We start from the raw sequence: 16,881 nt of genomic DNA, 5'->3' as shown, positions 1-16,881 counted from the left end.
GTGAAATTGGCCTCAAATTTGTAAAAGGATTTATGAAAATCCAACAGTCTCATGTCTGTCCATTCCTCCAGACAGCAGCTTTAAGCGTATTTACCCCGAAAATCTGTGTGCGATTTAACGTCTGATTTTTGTCCGTGCAGAGCTTGTGTCCGTGCACTTATAATTAGAGTAAATTAAAAGCAGAGCCCCAGCTTCACAAAGAGCCCAGTCATTTGCTTACTCTCCAAAAACCTTCAGAAACAACATCAGCTTGAATTACGGGTCATTTTAGTCAGACATTTTTGAAAAAATCAGGTGATAAAGTGTGCAGATCCACATTTAGAACTACCGTATTTTCCGCACAATAAGGCGCACCGGACTATAAAGCGCATTAAGCGAAACAAAACATGTATCCCACCAAATCACTTCGAGGTCAGTAACACAACCAGAATGAAACCACATATGAGGCGTATTGGATTATAAGGCGCATTGTTGTTGGTTTCTTTGAGAAAATTAAAGGCTTTTAAATGTGCTTTATGTTGTGGAAAATACGGTAATTCAAATTTCCCCCAAACTTTTGAATATTCCCTATATTTATATTTGACAAAACGATATATTTGTACCTGTAATTTCACTCGATCCAGGGATTCTTCTGCATTTTGGTGTTGAACAAGCCACAACAAGCAATTTCAGTCGTACATTCAGGAACATAGACAGTGCTGCTGACAAAACCCAGTCTTTAATTGCGTCTTTGGTCCGTTCTGTGTCCCCGTCTCGTAGCTCATTCAGCTGCTCAGTGCGGTGGATCCAGATGAACCCGCTGAAGGACACCACTTCTACTTCTCCATGGTTCCCGAGAAACACATTAACCCCAACTTCACCATCCGAGACAACCAAGGTAATGCTCCAGCACAACGCAATACAACACAATATGGTTATGGATTTATGCAAGCACAGAGCTGTCCTTATGTCTCATAACAGTGGGACAATAGGTTGTTTGGTTTCAGTGTATTCATTTATAAAAGTAGAATGTTTGAGAGTTGAGTAAACAAAGCCTTAAAGGACATTGTGGTTATTTTTAGGTTATGAATATTGTTCCAGCATAAAAAAAAACTCCTTGTTAAAAGCTCAAGAAGGTCATTATATTTATTATTTATTTATTAAAACACATTATATACATCTGAGTTAGTTCAAAGTGTGATTATAGGTGGAAAATATATTAAAATGCCAAGGATTATCTTATCTTATGTAAAATTTGCAGTTTAAAATGTATACTTAAAATTTAAATTGCCTTAAAAAGAGACAGAAACGTCTAATGTAATGTCCCAATTAAGTGATATTTCTGCTCTTTTGTGGTACATTTTCTACTCCATTCACGTTTCTATCCTTGACAAATCTCAAGACATTTAGAGACGCATTTTGGCACTATCCTGATGCATTGTTAAAATATTTGTTATTGTCATCAAGGTAATGCAAAAATATATTCGTATATCGCCCGGCCATAACTGGGATTCTTTTCTAACTTTTCACAGCAGCCAATTTGCAGAAAAAACATGACACATTCATTGAAGTCCATAAAACGACATTTCAAAAAGCAACAAAAACACATATTTTCATTTTGGACTGTGCCTCTGAAATCACATACATTCTTTTCCTCCACATTCCTCGAGCTTGCCGAGGTTCATTTTGTCAAGTGCAATTTACTTTTAGTTAAATGAAAGAAACAATACGTACAACCCAGACGGCCTGTTAATATCGATTCAAACGGGTTGTTAAATTTGCAGAGCGACGCGGCCCGATAATGAAATGCGTGCGCTGGGACAGAGCACAAGAATACATAGTGAATGAAGAAACGCACTGTGAATAATTGGATCCACACACGCCACCGGGCATATTGCACTGTTATTGTTTAGCGCATTGACGAGTCTCCCGAAACTGCTGCAAACTTTTTCCGAGTTACATACATTGTGTTTATAATTCTGCCCAAATGTTCCCCCAAACCATCTGGTCGCGTATAGACCGTATGGAGTTACGCCCGCGGTCGTGAATAAAAAAGTTGGGATTGTTAGCAGTTGATTTCAAAATGTGGTTAGGGTATTGTTGGAAATATGCTTGGAGGAATGAGGAGTGTGAGTGAGTAAGTGAGTGAGTGGTGGTGGTCGTTGTTTAGCCAATGATTCGGTCGATGCCGTCTACATTTTACGAGTCAACTGGATTGTAAAGGCTTTAAATGAACTACAGCAGAAAGGAAAAGTTATGGAATGACAAATACAGTATATTCTAACACAAATATGCAATTTATTAGACTTTTCTGGTCCGGGCAGTGCACTTTGGGTCAGATTCTATAACCTTATTGTTCCGTTGGGCGTCGCCATCCGTCGTAATCGTCCTTCCAGGTTGTATTGTTTTACACAGAGCTGCCCAATCGCAATGGCAAATAAGTTCTACGCGAAGCCGTTTTCTGGCCGGCAGGGAAATGGTGCGGTGGTGTTAAATGTTCAATGTTCATGTACAGCAACAAACCTACTTTATGTAATGTTTTCGACTAGTTCAAGACTTTTCCCTGATTGGCCACTTGAGTAACCAAAATGCTAAAACAACATGCCGATCCGGACCAAAAATAGGGCGGATTAAGGGGACTATGGTCGGTTCATGAAGATCATTTTGAGAGCTTTTGTTAAGTCCACAGCTCTTTTAGTGGACTATGCGATGCACAGGGCAAGAGTTTAGTCGACCAAGAATACCTTTAATCGATTATGACCCTAGTGGTCGGAGAGTCTTTGGGGGTCCAAAAAGTGCAATGTGAATTAAATCTTTTGTTGATTCTATTAGTTTGAGTCACAGGCCAGGCCATTATATCTGGAAGGTTAGAGGTTCCAGTCCAGCTCCAACTAGTGGCCACTCATACGTAAATATTGAGTGAGGGAGTGATTAGTGGTGGTGGGTAAACCTTTGGGCAGCTACGGCTACAAAGGAATCCCTGAATGTTCGACATTTTGTCCGGAGTTGGGTCTATCAATCAAAGTTAACCTACTTCAAAAATCACCAGATGTAATTGCAGCTCATTTTAAGTTAAAATAAACCATACTGTGGAACATTATTGCCAAAGTTGAAACATTTCCATGGAAACAAGGCAAGGCAAGTTTATTGGTAGAACACATTTCATACACAAGGCAATTCAAAGTGCTTCACACAACAGGAAAAAAATGCATTAAAACCACAAAGAAAATTACAAAAACAAGCATGTGGAGACTCCGCTCGGCCAAGTGGGAGCCAGGTTTATAGTTTTGTGAATTCGGAAAATGAAGTCGTTGCCGGGTTATTATGATCAGCCAGTTAAGTTTTACACTTATTAGCAGAAAGTTGTGAAATTATAGGTGCAACACAAAAAAAATTGACTTTTTTGATTGACAATATGACATTTTCTATAGTTTACACTGCTGTACCACACTCTAAATATAAATGTATAGCTCAAATTGTAATATGTTGGATATTTAATAGGGAGACTTGTTTCAAAAGAGAGTTAGCCAGCTCCGCTAAATGTATTTTTCTTATAAATTTGAGACTAAATTAAGCTATATCTTGTCATAAGGGTGTTTTTTTACAATATAATGTTAAATCCTGCTCCTAAGTGAAATGCAGTATATTTAGGGAGTCCCATGGCTACAATAGTGTGTTGGCATGTCTTTACTCCACCCCTTTGACCAGCACCACTCTTGCTCAAGGACACAACAACAGCATGCACTGGAGGAAGCTGGTATTGAACCCCAGACCTTTGCGTTGGGAGGCTAAACACTCACACCACACACATTCCTTCTCGTTCTTCCCCACAGACAACAGCGCTGGGATCGTGGCGCGGCGGAGCACGTTCACCCGTAAGGACCGGACTCACTACCTCCTCCCGGTGGTGGTGTCGGACAGTGGCAGCCCCGCGCTCTCCAGCACCAGCACCCTGACCATCAGCGTGTGCAGCTGCCAGCCCGCAGGACACTGCCCCAGCAGCGGGGTGGAGGCCCTGGCCCTGTCCATGGGGGTCAGCCTGCAGACGCTGCTGGGGCTCCTGGTCAGTCTGGTCACGCTAGCAGGTACAATACACTGCACGGACTTTTTATCCAACAAGAATAAAACTAAACTACAGCTGGATTGACTGAATTTGGAAGCCAGTGTTTCGCGAACAGTCAAGTAGATTTTTCAAAAGCTTGATTATGTCGAGCTGTGAGTTTGAGCGTCTTTTCACCAGCCTAAGCCTTGAAGTGTTTGGGCGATTTCGTTCATTTTGGTTTAAGTCGATGTATTTCAATAATGGCAGACAGCAAACACTTCGAAATGGCCTTTCCATCTGAGGCAGGAGTTTCAAAGTGGTTGATTCATGAGGTTTCAAACTCCCCATCACTAGGTTGGTGACTCCGACCAGACGTACGTATCTGTGGCTCTTTGAGGCTGGTCTTGAACCCATCTGGAGGCCTGAACTTCCATCCCTCTCACACCTGATGCCCCGGGTCGTTTTTGGTGACACCGCTGCATCGTCACAATCCATACATCTAGAGTGAGAATCAGAGTCAACCAAAGCCCAGGAGAATGTACTTGGTTGGTAGCGAAACATCGGCTTCCAAATGAACTGCATCCAGCTGTTTCTAGTTTTATTCTTGCTTGATATTTTATGCCTGGATGTCTCAAAACCTTCACTATTTAAATGACAATTTTCTCCTTTAAAGCTGTGTTCTTCACTCTCACGATTACCAAACTCTTTTGAACTGCTTGTTTTCTAAATTGTAGCATTTAAAAAAAAATCTCTTGCCATTTAGGAAGAAATAAATCCACATTTTTTTTATTCGTGCTCATCTCTATGAACTTTATTTATTCAATCTTTTTTTAATCTTTAATCTCACCAACGTCTGTTTCTAGTTTTATTCTTGCTTGATATTTTATGCCTGGATGTCTCAAAACCTTCACTATTTAAATGACAATTTTCTCCTTTAAAGCTGTGTTCTTCACTCTCACGATTACCAAACTCTTTTGAACTGCTTGTTTTCTAAATTGTAGCATTTAAAAAAAATCTCTTGCCATTTAGGAAGAAATAAATCCACATTTTTTTTATTCGTGCTCATCTCTATGAACTTTATTTATTCAATCTTTTTTTAATCTTTAATCTCACCAACGTCTGCCATCCCGGCTCCAATTTTCAACTTGAATTAAAACAGTTAATTTAAGGCTCGTGTCACACCCTTCTGCAATATCCCTTCCTTGCACTCCTGTAATTAGCCCAAAACATAAAAAGTCTCTGTGATTTCTGTGTTAAAAAGCCTATTTTCTTCCAGCGCGGGGCTAAAGCTGTTCCCATCCCAGCGTTCCCGGGGCAAGTACAAATATATGTCAAGCAGCGGGACCCTACTTTAACTCACTCCCAGCTCCCAGTCCGATCCCCTCTTCCCCTTTTCTAAAAACTCACAGCGTGCCCTTAACACAAGCTCAAAATGCCGAGCGCTGGCAGTGCAATGATGGCAGGTAATGAGCCTAGTGGTTGCAATACATCAATGGCGGTGGTGTTGGGGGGTGCGGGTGGTGTTGGGGGGTGCGGGTGGTGTTGGGGGGGTGCGGGTGGGTTTGCATAGTGAGGAGCTGTATTATGACCTTAGCTGTTCGGCGCCCTCAGCGTGCCCATCACATGAAAGATTAATGGCGCTACCTGCTTGGCTAATGTTCCGCCGGCTGGACCAAATAAACACTTAGTAGTTGCATCATGTTTTTAGCATTTGAGGTAATGTAGAAACGATGAAAAGAAATGTCAAGTTTTGAGTTTTGTGTAATTAGAAGAGTATATTGAATGGGTTTGGGTCAGTTAAGGTTAAGTTGAGGTACAGTGAGAGGAAACAGGACGAAGTATTCAGTTTAGTTATTTAAGTAAAAGTAGTAGTAGTAGTAGTGGATACAAAAATAAGTAAAAGTAGTACACACGAATATCAACTTAGAAGTACATGTTAAAAAATGTATACACTGATATTGAGAACTGTTAAAGTATTAAATGTTGTGATTTTTATAAAGAATTGTGCCGATATTTGGCGGCACTTTGAGTACATTTTCTAACATTTTCAGTAAATGTTGAGTATCCACTGTAAAAATGACTTAAGTACCAGATGCATTGAACATTTACTTCAGTACAGTATTTTTACTTTTGTTTCTCTCCACCACTCTCTTTAAGTATTACCCACTTGACTTATGGGTAAGTATTTGAATTGAGTCACTTGTATAATGCAAAGTGTAGAATGCAAACTATCTTGATATTGACTATGATAGTTTTCAAATGAAGTCTTTTCAAATTAAGCCTTCTTAAACATAAAGTCCACATAATTTAATATATAGTTTGTAAGGTAGGATCAAATAAGGTAATCAGTGTTGGGAAGCAACTAAATACATATGTAGACAATTAACAATACACATTTTGAGTAAGTGAATTCTGGATATCAGCAAATGAAAGAATAACTGTTCCAGAATTCATTTACTTTTCTAAAATCAAAGGAATACATCGCAGTACTTCATCACACAATTTAGACATCAAACTGCATTTGTTTTAATGAGAAAAATAGAAAACACTGCTCTTAGTACATATTCAATTTTCCTTAAAGGTGCCATATCATGCTTTTTTCACGTTTCGTAGTCTATCCTAAGTGTATAATTGATAATAATAAGGCTTGTGCAACACCCTTAACATAATAGTTAAGAAATATCACCCAGACCTTGGACCCCCTCACCAACCCGGAAATGCAGACGGCTTGGTTTGATATTCGCCCCCACCCTTGCGAAGAGCGATCTGGCTCCCCCGCCCAACCCATGACGTAGCCCCACAGCTGTTAGCTCCTCCGAGTGAGTGACAAACAATAGAACTTCAGATCAACGAGTCTACTTTGAGCCTGAGGGGGGGATGGTTACGACGTGGTCTTGCACCCACCCCCCGTCAGTTTGCAGATCCGAGGAAAGGATATAGTCTGTTCTGTAGCTAAAAACTGCGGGAAACAATCAAAAAAAACACTCTGGGTACATATATGAAGCACAAATAGCAATGTAAGAAGGTTAAAAGCTCTGAAAAGTCGATTTTGCATGTTATGGGACCTTTAAAATAAATGCGGAACAAACGGTGAATCAAGCATAAATCTGTTTTAATCTCATACACTATAATATGATATAATGCATCTCGATGAGAAGTATTCAGAATACAGTTCTCTGATTGGACCATGAACAGGCATATGTTAATGCAGGTATTTATTGTGTAACTAAATACACTTTCAGAGTTTCCATAGTATAAATGAACGCACGCTTTTGAGACCCATTTGGGATTGTGTTATACTTGAAATGTTGCGTAAAATACATGACACATTCAAAGCTGTATAAACAAAATTACCCAAAAGTATATATATATATATATATATATATATATATATATATATCACATGTTGTATGATCCATCACATTATATATATTTAAGATGAAATGACCAATGCACATATTTGTTGTGTTTGGATACAGTAAGTAAAAAAACTAACCAAGGTTATACGCATTTAATCAAGTTTGGCATTTTTCTTATGTTCATTTCTAAAACAAAATAATATAAATAGAGCTTTGCATCATTATCACATTGTAGAATCTGAAAGTAACCAATTAGTCTCCCACATATCAGCCGATACCTCATAATTAACACATCAAAAGGTTATAAAAAGCTAATTCCACGCCTAACCACCTCGTTGTCATTCTCTCCATTACGGTTACCGCTTCTCCATCCGGCTCCCCGTCGTGTTGCTTTACACCCGGCTCGCGGTCCCGTGTTTAACGCTAACGATCGCCCGCTGTTCTTGTTCTCACCAGTGCTGTCGGTGCTGCTGCTGATCCTGAGGAGGCACCGTCGGAAGCAGCAAGAGGCCGCGGAGGTCAAAGAGCTGGAGCTGCCCGAGACCGTCTCCCAGAAGGTGCTGTACTACGGCGACGCCACCAGGAGGAGCCGAGTGGACTTTTGTCAGCCGATCGTTCCGTTGCGACAACATCCGAAAAGACGAGAGAGGAGGTTGAAAAGAGAAGAGGTTCGCGCCAGTATTCGCATGTCGCTCAGGCAGTCGTATCTGATCGGCCCGGACGATGACGTCTTCAAGCAGTTCATTTTGGATCGCTTGGACGAGGCGGACGAGGATCCCCACGTACCGCCCTACGATCGCGTCAGGATCTATGCTTTCGAGGGGACGGGTTCGCTCACAGGGTCTTTGAGTTCGCTGGGGTCTTTGAGTTCGCTGGAGACTTTTGAGATGAAGCAAGAGGAGCAGCCAAAACCTATGCCAAAATCCAACCTGGTCCGACTGACGCCATGGTACGGAGGAGCAGAGGAGGATACGGTCTTCTGATGCATGGTACGGAGGAGCAGAGGAGGACACGGTCTTCTGAACAATGTGTGACGCCATGGTACGGAGGAGCAGAGGAGGACACTGTCTTCTGAACAATGTGTGACGCCATGGTACGGAGGAGCAGAGGAGGACACTGTCTTCTGAACAATGTGTGACGCCATGGTACGGAGGAGCAGAGGAGGACACTGTCTTCTGAACAATGTGTGACGCCATGGTACGGAGGAGCAGAGGAGGACACTGTCTTCTGAACAATGTGTGACGCCATGGTACGGAGGAGCAGAGGAGGACACTGTCTTCTGAACAATGTGTGACGCCATGGTACGGAGGAGCAGAGGAGGACACTGTCTTCTGAACAATGTGTGACGCCATGGTACGGAGGAGCAGAGGAGGACACTGTCTTCTGAACAATGTGTGACGCCATGGTACGGAGGAGCAGAGGAGGACACTGTCTTCTGAACAATGTGTGACGCCATGGTACGGAGGAGCAGAGGAGGACACTGTCTTCTGAACAATGTGTGACGCCATGGTACGGAGGAGCAGAGGAGGACACTGTCTTCTGAACAATGTGTGACGCCATGGTACGGAGGAGCAGAGGAGGACACTGTCTTCTGAACAATGTGTGACGCCATGGTACGGAGGAGCAGAGGAGGACACTGTCTTCTGAACAATGTGTGACGCCATGGTACGGAGGAGCAGAGGAGGACACTGTCTTCTGAACAATGTGTGACGCCATGGTACGGAGGAGCAGAGGAGGACACTGTCTTCTGAACAATGTGTGACGCCATGGTACGGAGGAGCAGAGGAGGACACGGTCTTCTGAACAATGTGTGACGCCATGGTACGGAGGAGCAGAGGAGGACACGGTCTTCTGAACAATGTGTGACTCTGTAAACTGTCCTAGGCTGCAGACGCTGTACTGTGAGCTACATGTGATGTGACGTAATGATCTGCCAATGTGGAAATGGGTTTGGTGCCTCCTTCATACACACCGCGTGTGAAGAGGAAAAATCAGAACTGATTTTAAGATAAGATAAGATAATCCTTTATTGTCCCACATGGGGAAATAAAGGATTATCTTATCTTATTATTATTGTTTTTATTGGGCTTTTCTTGCAAAATGTGTAGTGTTTTCATATATAAATAAGGGCATTTTATGTGCTTCCCGGTGGTGGAGTGGTTAAGGCACAGCACGCATATGCAGCTGGCTGCAGTGTTGTGAGTTTGAATCCCGACAGTTTACTGCATGTCCTTCCCCGTCTCTCATCCCCCATTTCACACTCCTCTACTGTCTAATAAAGCCTACAAGCCAGAAAATTGATATAAAAATAAAAAGGTTAAAATTGCACATATTTGGGACATATAAATCTGAAAGTTGTTTAGAGCCAGGTTTAAATTGAATTGATTTAATAGATGAATTCATAATTTGATTTATGTAGCGCATTACATGACACAATATCACTTTACAGTGCATGATTCATTCACTTAATACTTAGTGGTAGAAAACTACTACTGTAGCCACAGCTGGCCTGGGGCAGACTGATGGAAGCAAGGCCATCGGCCCCTCCCACCACCAAATATTCACACACTCACCACATTCTACACTATGTAGGTGAAGTGTATTGCCTAAACACATAACACATAACTAGGCCCCGTCTTGCAATCTGACTGATTGGGCATTGACAAGCAGCTATGGCCCAATGCTTCATTTTGTTGACATGTTAGATACAAAAATATTTACTGAGGGGATTTTGGAAATTGTATTTAATATTTGAGTTATTTAATCTGTCTTGAAATTGGATACCGACAAACCCTTTTAATCTTGTAAAGTACAAGACATTTTGGTGTGGAGATGCTACTTTAAGAGCTGATCTTTACGTCTCTGTGGGACAAAAATAAATTCGGAGAATTTGAATTTACAATGTCCCATACAAATCTATGGATGTAAGTGAAATAATAAAAACAACATAGGTAACGATCTAGCAATTTTTTGCCTGATTAAAGGAATAATAGAGGATTTTTCGCCGATTTGAGAACTCACTCTCACGACTGTTTTAAATGTATACATGCGCACAATGTGCCGGACACTCACCCCCCACCCTCCTGTTGTTTCCAAGACGCCGCCTACAATCAGACCTCAGCCCCGTTGCTACATGTTCGTTTGTTTATTAGCGTGACGGATTGCATTGTATCTCTCGTCTCCGCAGATTTCCGTCTCTTCTGAGCTCAAACTCAGTCTTTCTCTGTCGTCTCTTGGCCATTTTTGTAGTGAACACTGAAGGAACTCGTTGCTTGCTAAACACACACCGGCATATCAACCACGCATGCGCAGCCAGGAAACGTGCTGCTATCCTGAGCACGAGCCAGAACGAGGCTGCAGGTCACTTCTTCAGTTAGTCCGTCCTCCTCATTCTACAGTGAGTGAGAGATGAATTTACCCAATCAGAGCCAAGAGTGAACTTGACAAATAGCGTTAGTTACTTCTTAATGCAATGAGTATCAAACCAAATTGTGACAGTCCCCCACTTAATTGTGTTTACAATCTGTCAAAGAATGGTTTTGATACATACATAGTGCACCTTTATTTATAAGTTACTGACCAAAATTCCCTAAACACCATCATCATTTTACCATCTGCCTCATTTTCTCCCGAAGTATGAATAATTATAGGCCTATATCCAGTATTTACAGGCAAAGGTGAAATGTAATGCTGTCATGCTCCATTTATTAACAAGAATTGAAATGTACAGGAAACTATAAACAAGGTGGAAATGAACTGTACATAACCATAATTATATTTATTGTACAGTACTTGGTATGACCGCGCCACATCTCATCAAACAAGCTATCATGTACTGCTGAGCATCTATTAAAAATCAATGCCTTCCATACATATATTATGCTGTATGATTCCAAGCTTTTGCTCCAGTCACCAGAGAAAACGCCTCAACCCTCACGCCAGGGGTCCGAACCAATCGAAAGGCAAAGGCGGGAGAACATTGCAGGGTGGAAGCCAAAGAAAGTTACTCGGAAATGTAGAAAGAAGGCTACTCTCGAGAAGAAGAAAAAACAACAACAGTTTGACCACGGAAACAGAAAAATTCAACTAATTTGTGTTCCTTGGTCACCATTATTGGCAGAACACTTGCTCCTTGCAGTTAGTTACGTGGGAGTCTGCTTTAGAGGGCAACATTTAGGTAATTGTATGGTTTTAAAGGTCTACCCTACGTCACCTTCTTATCCGCTAATTGGGCTGTTTGCCGCCTGCGGGGTCAAGAGATTTCAGATCCTTCGCTTGGATAAAAATAAACTTAAAATTACCCACATATGAGTTTGGGGGAGGCATCCAAGCGTTGCCAGATAGAAGGTATAGGTAATAGGTGCACGGTGTGGGGGATAACATCTAATTGCTCAAATCTAGTTCGTTCCTTTGTCTCCTCGCCCCGCCGAATATCGTGAATGAGATGGTGTTGGACTGCGTAGGGCGTAGGAGATATCCAGCAGACCTATATAGATAGATTGCACTGTCTGAGATTAGCTTTCTGGCTGGTGTTTTTCTCCGGTGAATCATTGACCCGCAGGTGCGCACGAAAAGTCCTTTCAAATCCCGGACAAGCCGGCAATTGCATTTGCACAAAAGCTCCGTTAGAATATGTTTTTTTCAATGGCCCTTAAATGTCAAATGTCGGCTTGCGGTATCCTTTAACCTTCACGATTTCTTTCTTTCGCCCATACTTTCAAATGTTACGCCTAATTTAACCTAACTGGTCCTTTCTGTGCAAAATTACGCCCATTACGCCGGTATGAAGGACTCCATCTTGCCGAGGTTATACATTCGTTTCTTCTTTTCAAAACGCGGTGCCAAGCTCATCACAGATCCCCACAATACGCACTCGAAGCTCTTTTGGAGTGGAGCGCTCATTTGGCAGACAGTGGCTTGATTGAAAAGATGCCTGAAAGGATTCTGCGAGCCATTTTTTTTTTTTTTTCATAAATCAAATCATTAGCAAACACCTCTAGGTTTGGCCGGAGACCGATACCGATCTTTCATTTCCAGTTGGCAATGCAGGCGTAATTAGACTAAGAAGATTTAGATGTCCATGTGCTTGACAATAATTGATAGCTGCCATCCAAATGTGAACGCTGACTGTTACATATTCTGAAGTAGTTGTTCCAGTGCTTTTTTTTTTCGTTTTCGTTTTCGGTTTGGTTCTATGTCCCAAATGAAAATTGCAGCCAAATCAGGATCTTCCATCACCTGCCAAATAAGAGCATTCATACATGGAATGAGTGTAAAAGAAAGGTAAACTGGGAACTTTGAAGTGTGTATGTGAAATATATTGTACTACTTCTATGTCTACTAGTACTTCAGACATTTTGCCAGTAGAGAAAGGTTGTTGTGTTTACGTTGTACAATTTGACAATGACATGGTGGGCAAGGGCCTATGTAAATTTATGGGAAAAGTTACATAAGTTACATTTTTTTAACACAAAATGACAAAAAGTACAAATAACTAACTGAACGAAAAATTAAATCTTGTATTTTCCTGACTATAAGTCGCACTGGAGTATAAGTGGCACCAGCCAAAAAAATGTATAATAGAGAATAAAAAAACATATATAAGTTGTACAGGAGTATGAAATGCGGTTGCAAGTGTGAAAATAACAAATAATATCACATATAAGTCGCTCCGGAGTATACGTTTATAAGTATAAATATAAGTATAAGTCGCACCCCAGCCAACACTATGAAAAAAGTGCGACTTGTCTGGAAAATACGGTAATAAATAAATTAAAACAGAGCTGAGCAGGACCATAGAGAACTTGGCATAAGTAAAAAATAACATTTAAGCAATGGGATGGTATCCAAAGGAGGAGGGGGTTTAAAGCCTACTGGCAAAAAAGATGAGTGTTTTTCTCCATGGTGCGTATGTCAGTTATGATGTCTGTTCAGTCCTTAATCATCAGAACAGTTTGTGTCGTCCATTTTTTGTGATTGCCTTCGTCCCGGCTGCCAGAAGTACGCTCCAAAGATATTTATCCATTAAGTCCATGGCTATAGTCGGCATTGCCTTGTTGAAAGTCACTATTTTTAATGACACCATTATTATTTTTGATGATTTTTGCCAAATTGAACTCATGGTTTAAAGTTCTTTCATCTGACAGCAAACAGGTCTTTGGGGGTTAAATAATGGCACCACTTTCTGAGACTATTGTGGAAAAAAATAACTTGACTTTTTTAGTTCTGTTCTATTAGGCTGACAAAGAATACAGTATGTTGATTTTTGTGCTAGTTTTCATTAGTTTCATAAACTAGCTCAACAAATCTGCAATTCTGCCATCAAATTTTGACCTGCCCTCCAGCTCAATTTACTATTTCGATAGAGTATATTACGCTTTTATGTATCGCATAATGCAAAGATGCTCTTTATAATACTCGCACAGAATCTCTAGATTATTGAATGTATATGTCATGTTTTTGGATGGCTCCCTTCTGCTGCTGAATAATGCACAGCAGGCTGAAAAAGACCTTTGGGGAGTCCAGTACTTGTCCTTCGTGTTTGCTTTATGACTTTATGGAAGGTGCTCCTTATGGTTCTTTGTTTGGTTCTGAAGTCACGCAACTGCTGTTTAACACGTCATCCAATAATCCAAGCTACAAATGAGCAAAGTAGTATATTTCAAATGTGGCACGAGTTTCTTACTTTTTGAATGCCTGATTTCTGTGATTCAAGGTAGAATTACAGCTTATAAACAAAACACGTTGAATGACTCTGTATTGTGCTCTACGAATATGTGCCTCGCCCCTACCCAAATCCATATACTGTATTTTCCGGACTTGTCGCACCAGCCAAAAATGCAGAGTAGAGAGTACAAGTCGCATTTTAAGGGAAAATTTGTTTGATAAAATCCGAGACCAAGAACAGACATTTCATCTTGAAATGCAATTTTAAATAATAATAGATTAAAGAACATGGTGAATAGGTGTACGTATGCTAACGCTAACACCTTCAGCTACATGTGTAGCACTGTACAAAAGGCCCCGGGGTTCCTATGCTCTTGTGGTTCACGAGGCGACCACTAGGGGCGCGCCAGCGCCACAGGGTGCCTTATGACATCACTGCATTCTTCTTCTTCTTCTTCTTCTTCTTCTGTGTCTCCTCCTGAGCCTAAATAAAGCTACAAAAGCACCTTGTATCGTCTTGTCTTTCCGATTCTCATTCCTGGCCTCCAGTAGTGCTCTGACAGGCACTCTCGGGCAGTGACTTCTACAAACCCAGAACTAGCACCTTACGGTCCGCACCGTCCTGAGTTCTCTTTCCTACATTAATGGTCCTTCGAGCCGGATGTGGAATTCTCTGCCCGTCAAGATGGAGGATGAGGATCGAAGCCCTTACAACAGCGAAGATGATGCCGCGTTGTTGGAACAACTGGAGGAATTCCGGGCAGCCCGAAGGTCGGCTCGGCGCAAACAAGTGAGAACCCCCCCTCCAGAGGTAGGTGGGATCAAGCTAGAACAGGGCTCAAGCCCGACCCCGGACCACCAGGCGCCCGATTCGTGGACGTCGCAGGGGGCGGGACGGAGCGAAGACCCTCCCGGGCGGGACCCAACCAGGCCACTCCTGGAGGAACCGGGCCTGTACCGGGCCACCGACGCTGAGGAGAGGCGGAGCGGGCGGTATACCCCTGGGCTGGTGTGCCCTGGCTCCCCGCATGGGCCAAACCTGCGCCCTGTGCCAGCTCCCGAAGCCTTCCAGCGGGCCGAGTTCCCGTTCCAACCGCCTTCATCCCCTCCTGAGTCTGCATGGTGGGCAGGTCAGGACGGTGCCCGGGTCCCCTGCCCGGGCCCACCCACCCAGGCCAAGGGGGACCGGTCTGAGGCCCGAACCCAGGGGCGGGCACCGCCGCGGTGGTCGACCAGATGCGGAACCTGCTGAGGGCGTTCGATTCCGAGCAGGGGGAGACATCTGCTCAGCACGCTACCAGGCCGGTGCCCCCGGAGCCACGGACCGAGCCGACCCGGTGTTCCGAGCCACACCAGTGCCATCGGGCCGGTCCAGAGAAATCATACAGGGGGCGTCCACCAGCCGTCCCGGACCTCACCCGCTGTGATGCTGGAGACTGGACCCGCCTGAAGATCGCGCTGGGTAACGTACTGCCCCCGGGAAATAGCAAAGCGTTCAAGTATCAGGTCCTGTTGGGTCATCTGAAGGTGGAGGGGGCGAGGATGACGGCTGACTCCTTCGTTCACTCGTGGACACCCTACAGCAACACCATGGACGCCCTGGACAAGGACATGGGTCAGCCCTATCAGCTGGCCGCGTGCGAGATCGACGACGTGATGAGGGCGCCCAACGTGCGCCAGGGGAATAAGATAAGATAAGATATTCCTTTATTGTCCCACATGGGGAAATTTCATGGGTAGATACAGAAGAAAAGAACAGATCACTTATAGGAAGTTTGAAAAACACTCTCAGTAGAAGATCTCTTATAAACAAAAACTCCCATTGACATAACCTCCCATTTCCCAACAAGGGATGGAGGGGAAAAATAATAAAGATAAAAAAAAAGAAATACATAAATACCATTGCATGTGATCACGACAGTAATTGCACATGAATATGTGTCACGACGGTACATGGATTGCACATGAATTTCACAGTAATTGCACATGAATCACGACAGTAATTGCACATATGACGGAATTGCACATGGTTAGGTCAGTATTGCGAGTGTTCAGTACTAACAGTGTTTGTTATAAAGTCTGACAGCAGCAGAAGGAAAGACCTGCGAAACCTTTCCTTCACACAGCGAGGGTGGATCAGTCTCTCACTGAAGCTGCTCTCCAGAGCGGACAGAGTGTCCTGCAGGGGGTGAGACTCATGGTCCAGCATTGATGTGAATCTAGCCAGGACCCTTCTGTCCCCCACCTCCTGCACCGAGTGCAGAGCGCAACCGTAGCCATCATCTGAGCCGGTGCCCCAGCCTCGCCATGCTCAGCCAAGCCCAGCTAACCGAGTGGATAAAGGCCAACAAACGGTGCTGGCTCTGCGCTCACTCACATAGGGCGGCGCAGTGCACCCTCAAAAAGTGTTGTCACTTGTGCCAGGGCTGACACCTACAGGTCCTGCACCAGGTCAACACCAAGACCCCAACCGTGCCTGCCCTCGCTACCCCTCCCGAATCGGAGGGGAGACCGGCCCCGGCCCCCTATATGATCTACCGCCACCGCCTGTCCGGGAGCAGACGCGTTCTACTGAAGGTGGTGCCGGTAACGCTCCATCATGAGGGTAAGACCCTGAAGACTCATGCGGTACTGGATGATGGGTCCGAGAGGACTCTGCTGCTGCATGGGGAAGCTGAGAAGCAGTCCGCTGTCCCCGGGGGACCTGCACGACTTCCGGCGCTGAAGAGCACAACCAATCTGTATTGTATCTGTTCTTCTTCTTCTTCTTCTGGGTCTCCTCCTGAGCCTAAATAAAGCTACAAAAGCACCTTGTATCGTCTCGTCTTTCCGATC

At 43.4% G+C, this 16,881-nt stretch overlaps 1 protein-coding gene across 2 annotated transcripts in view; it reads left to right on the top strand.

The window, feature by feature from the left end:
• Positions 1-9,288, top strand: part of cdh19 (cadherin 19, type 2) — a 62,761-nt gene extending 53,473 nt beyond the window's left edge. The window contains exons 11-13 of one of the 2 annotated variants that reach the window (XM_072451147.1): positions 760-877; positions 3,813-4,064; positions 7,837-9,288. In XM_072451147.1, coding sequence (XP_072307248.1) covers positions 760-877; positions 3,813-4,064; positions 7,837-8,363 — 897 coding nt within the window. In that variant the 3' untranslated portion in view covers positions 8,364-9,288. Of the gene's footprint in view, positions 1-759; positions 878-3,812; positions 4,065-5,297; positions 5,537-7,836 lie in introns of those variants that run through there. The other variant, XM_072451149.1, reaches the window with a different exon arrangement.
• The last annotated feature ends 7,593 nt before the right edge of the window (positions 9,289-16,881 follow it).

This window comes from Eucyclogobius newberryi, unplaced genomic scaffold (assembly GCF_026437365.1).
Source record: "Eucyclogobius newberryi isolate DKJ021-1_F unplaced genomic scaffold, fEucNew1.0.hap1 SCAF_18, whole genome shotgun sequence".
Taxonomy (NCBI): domain Eukaryota; kingdom Metazoa; phylum Chordata; class Actinopteri; order Gobiiformes; family Gobiidae; genus Eucyclogobius; species Eucyclogobius newberryi.
The sequence above is the reverse complement of the archived record's forward strand: the minus strand, read 5'-3'. Positions and strand labels throughout refer to the sequence as shown.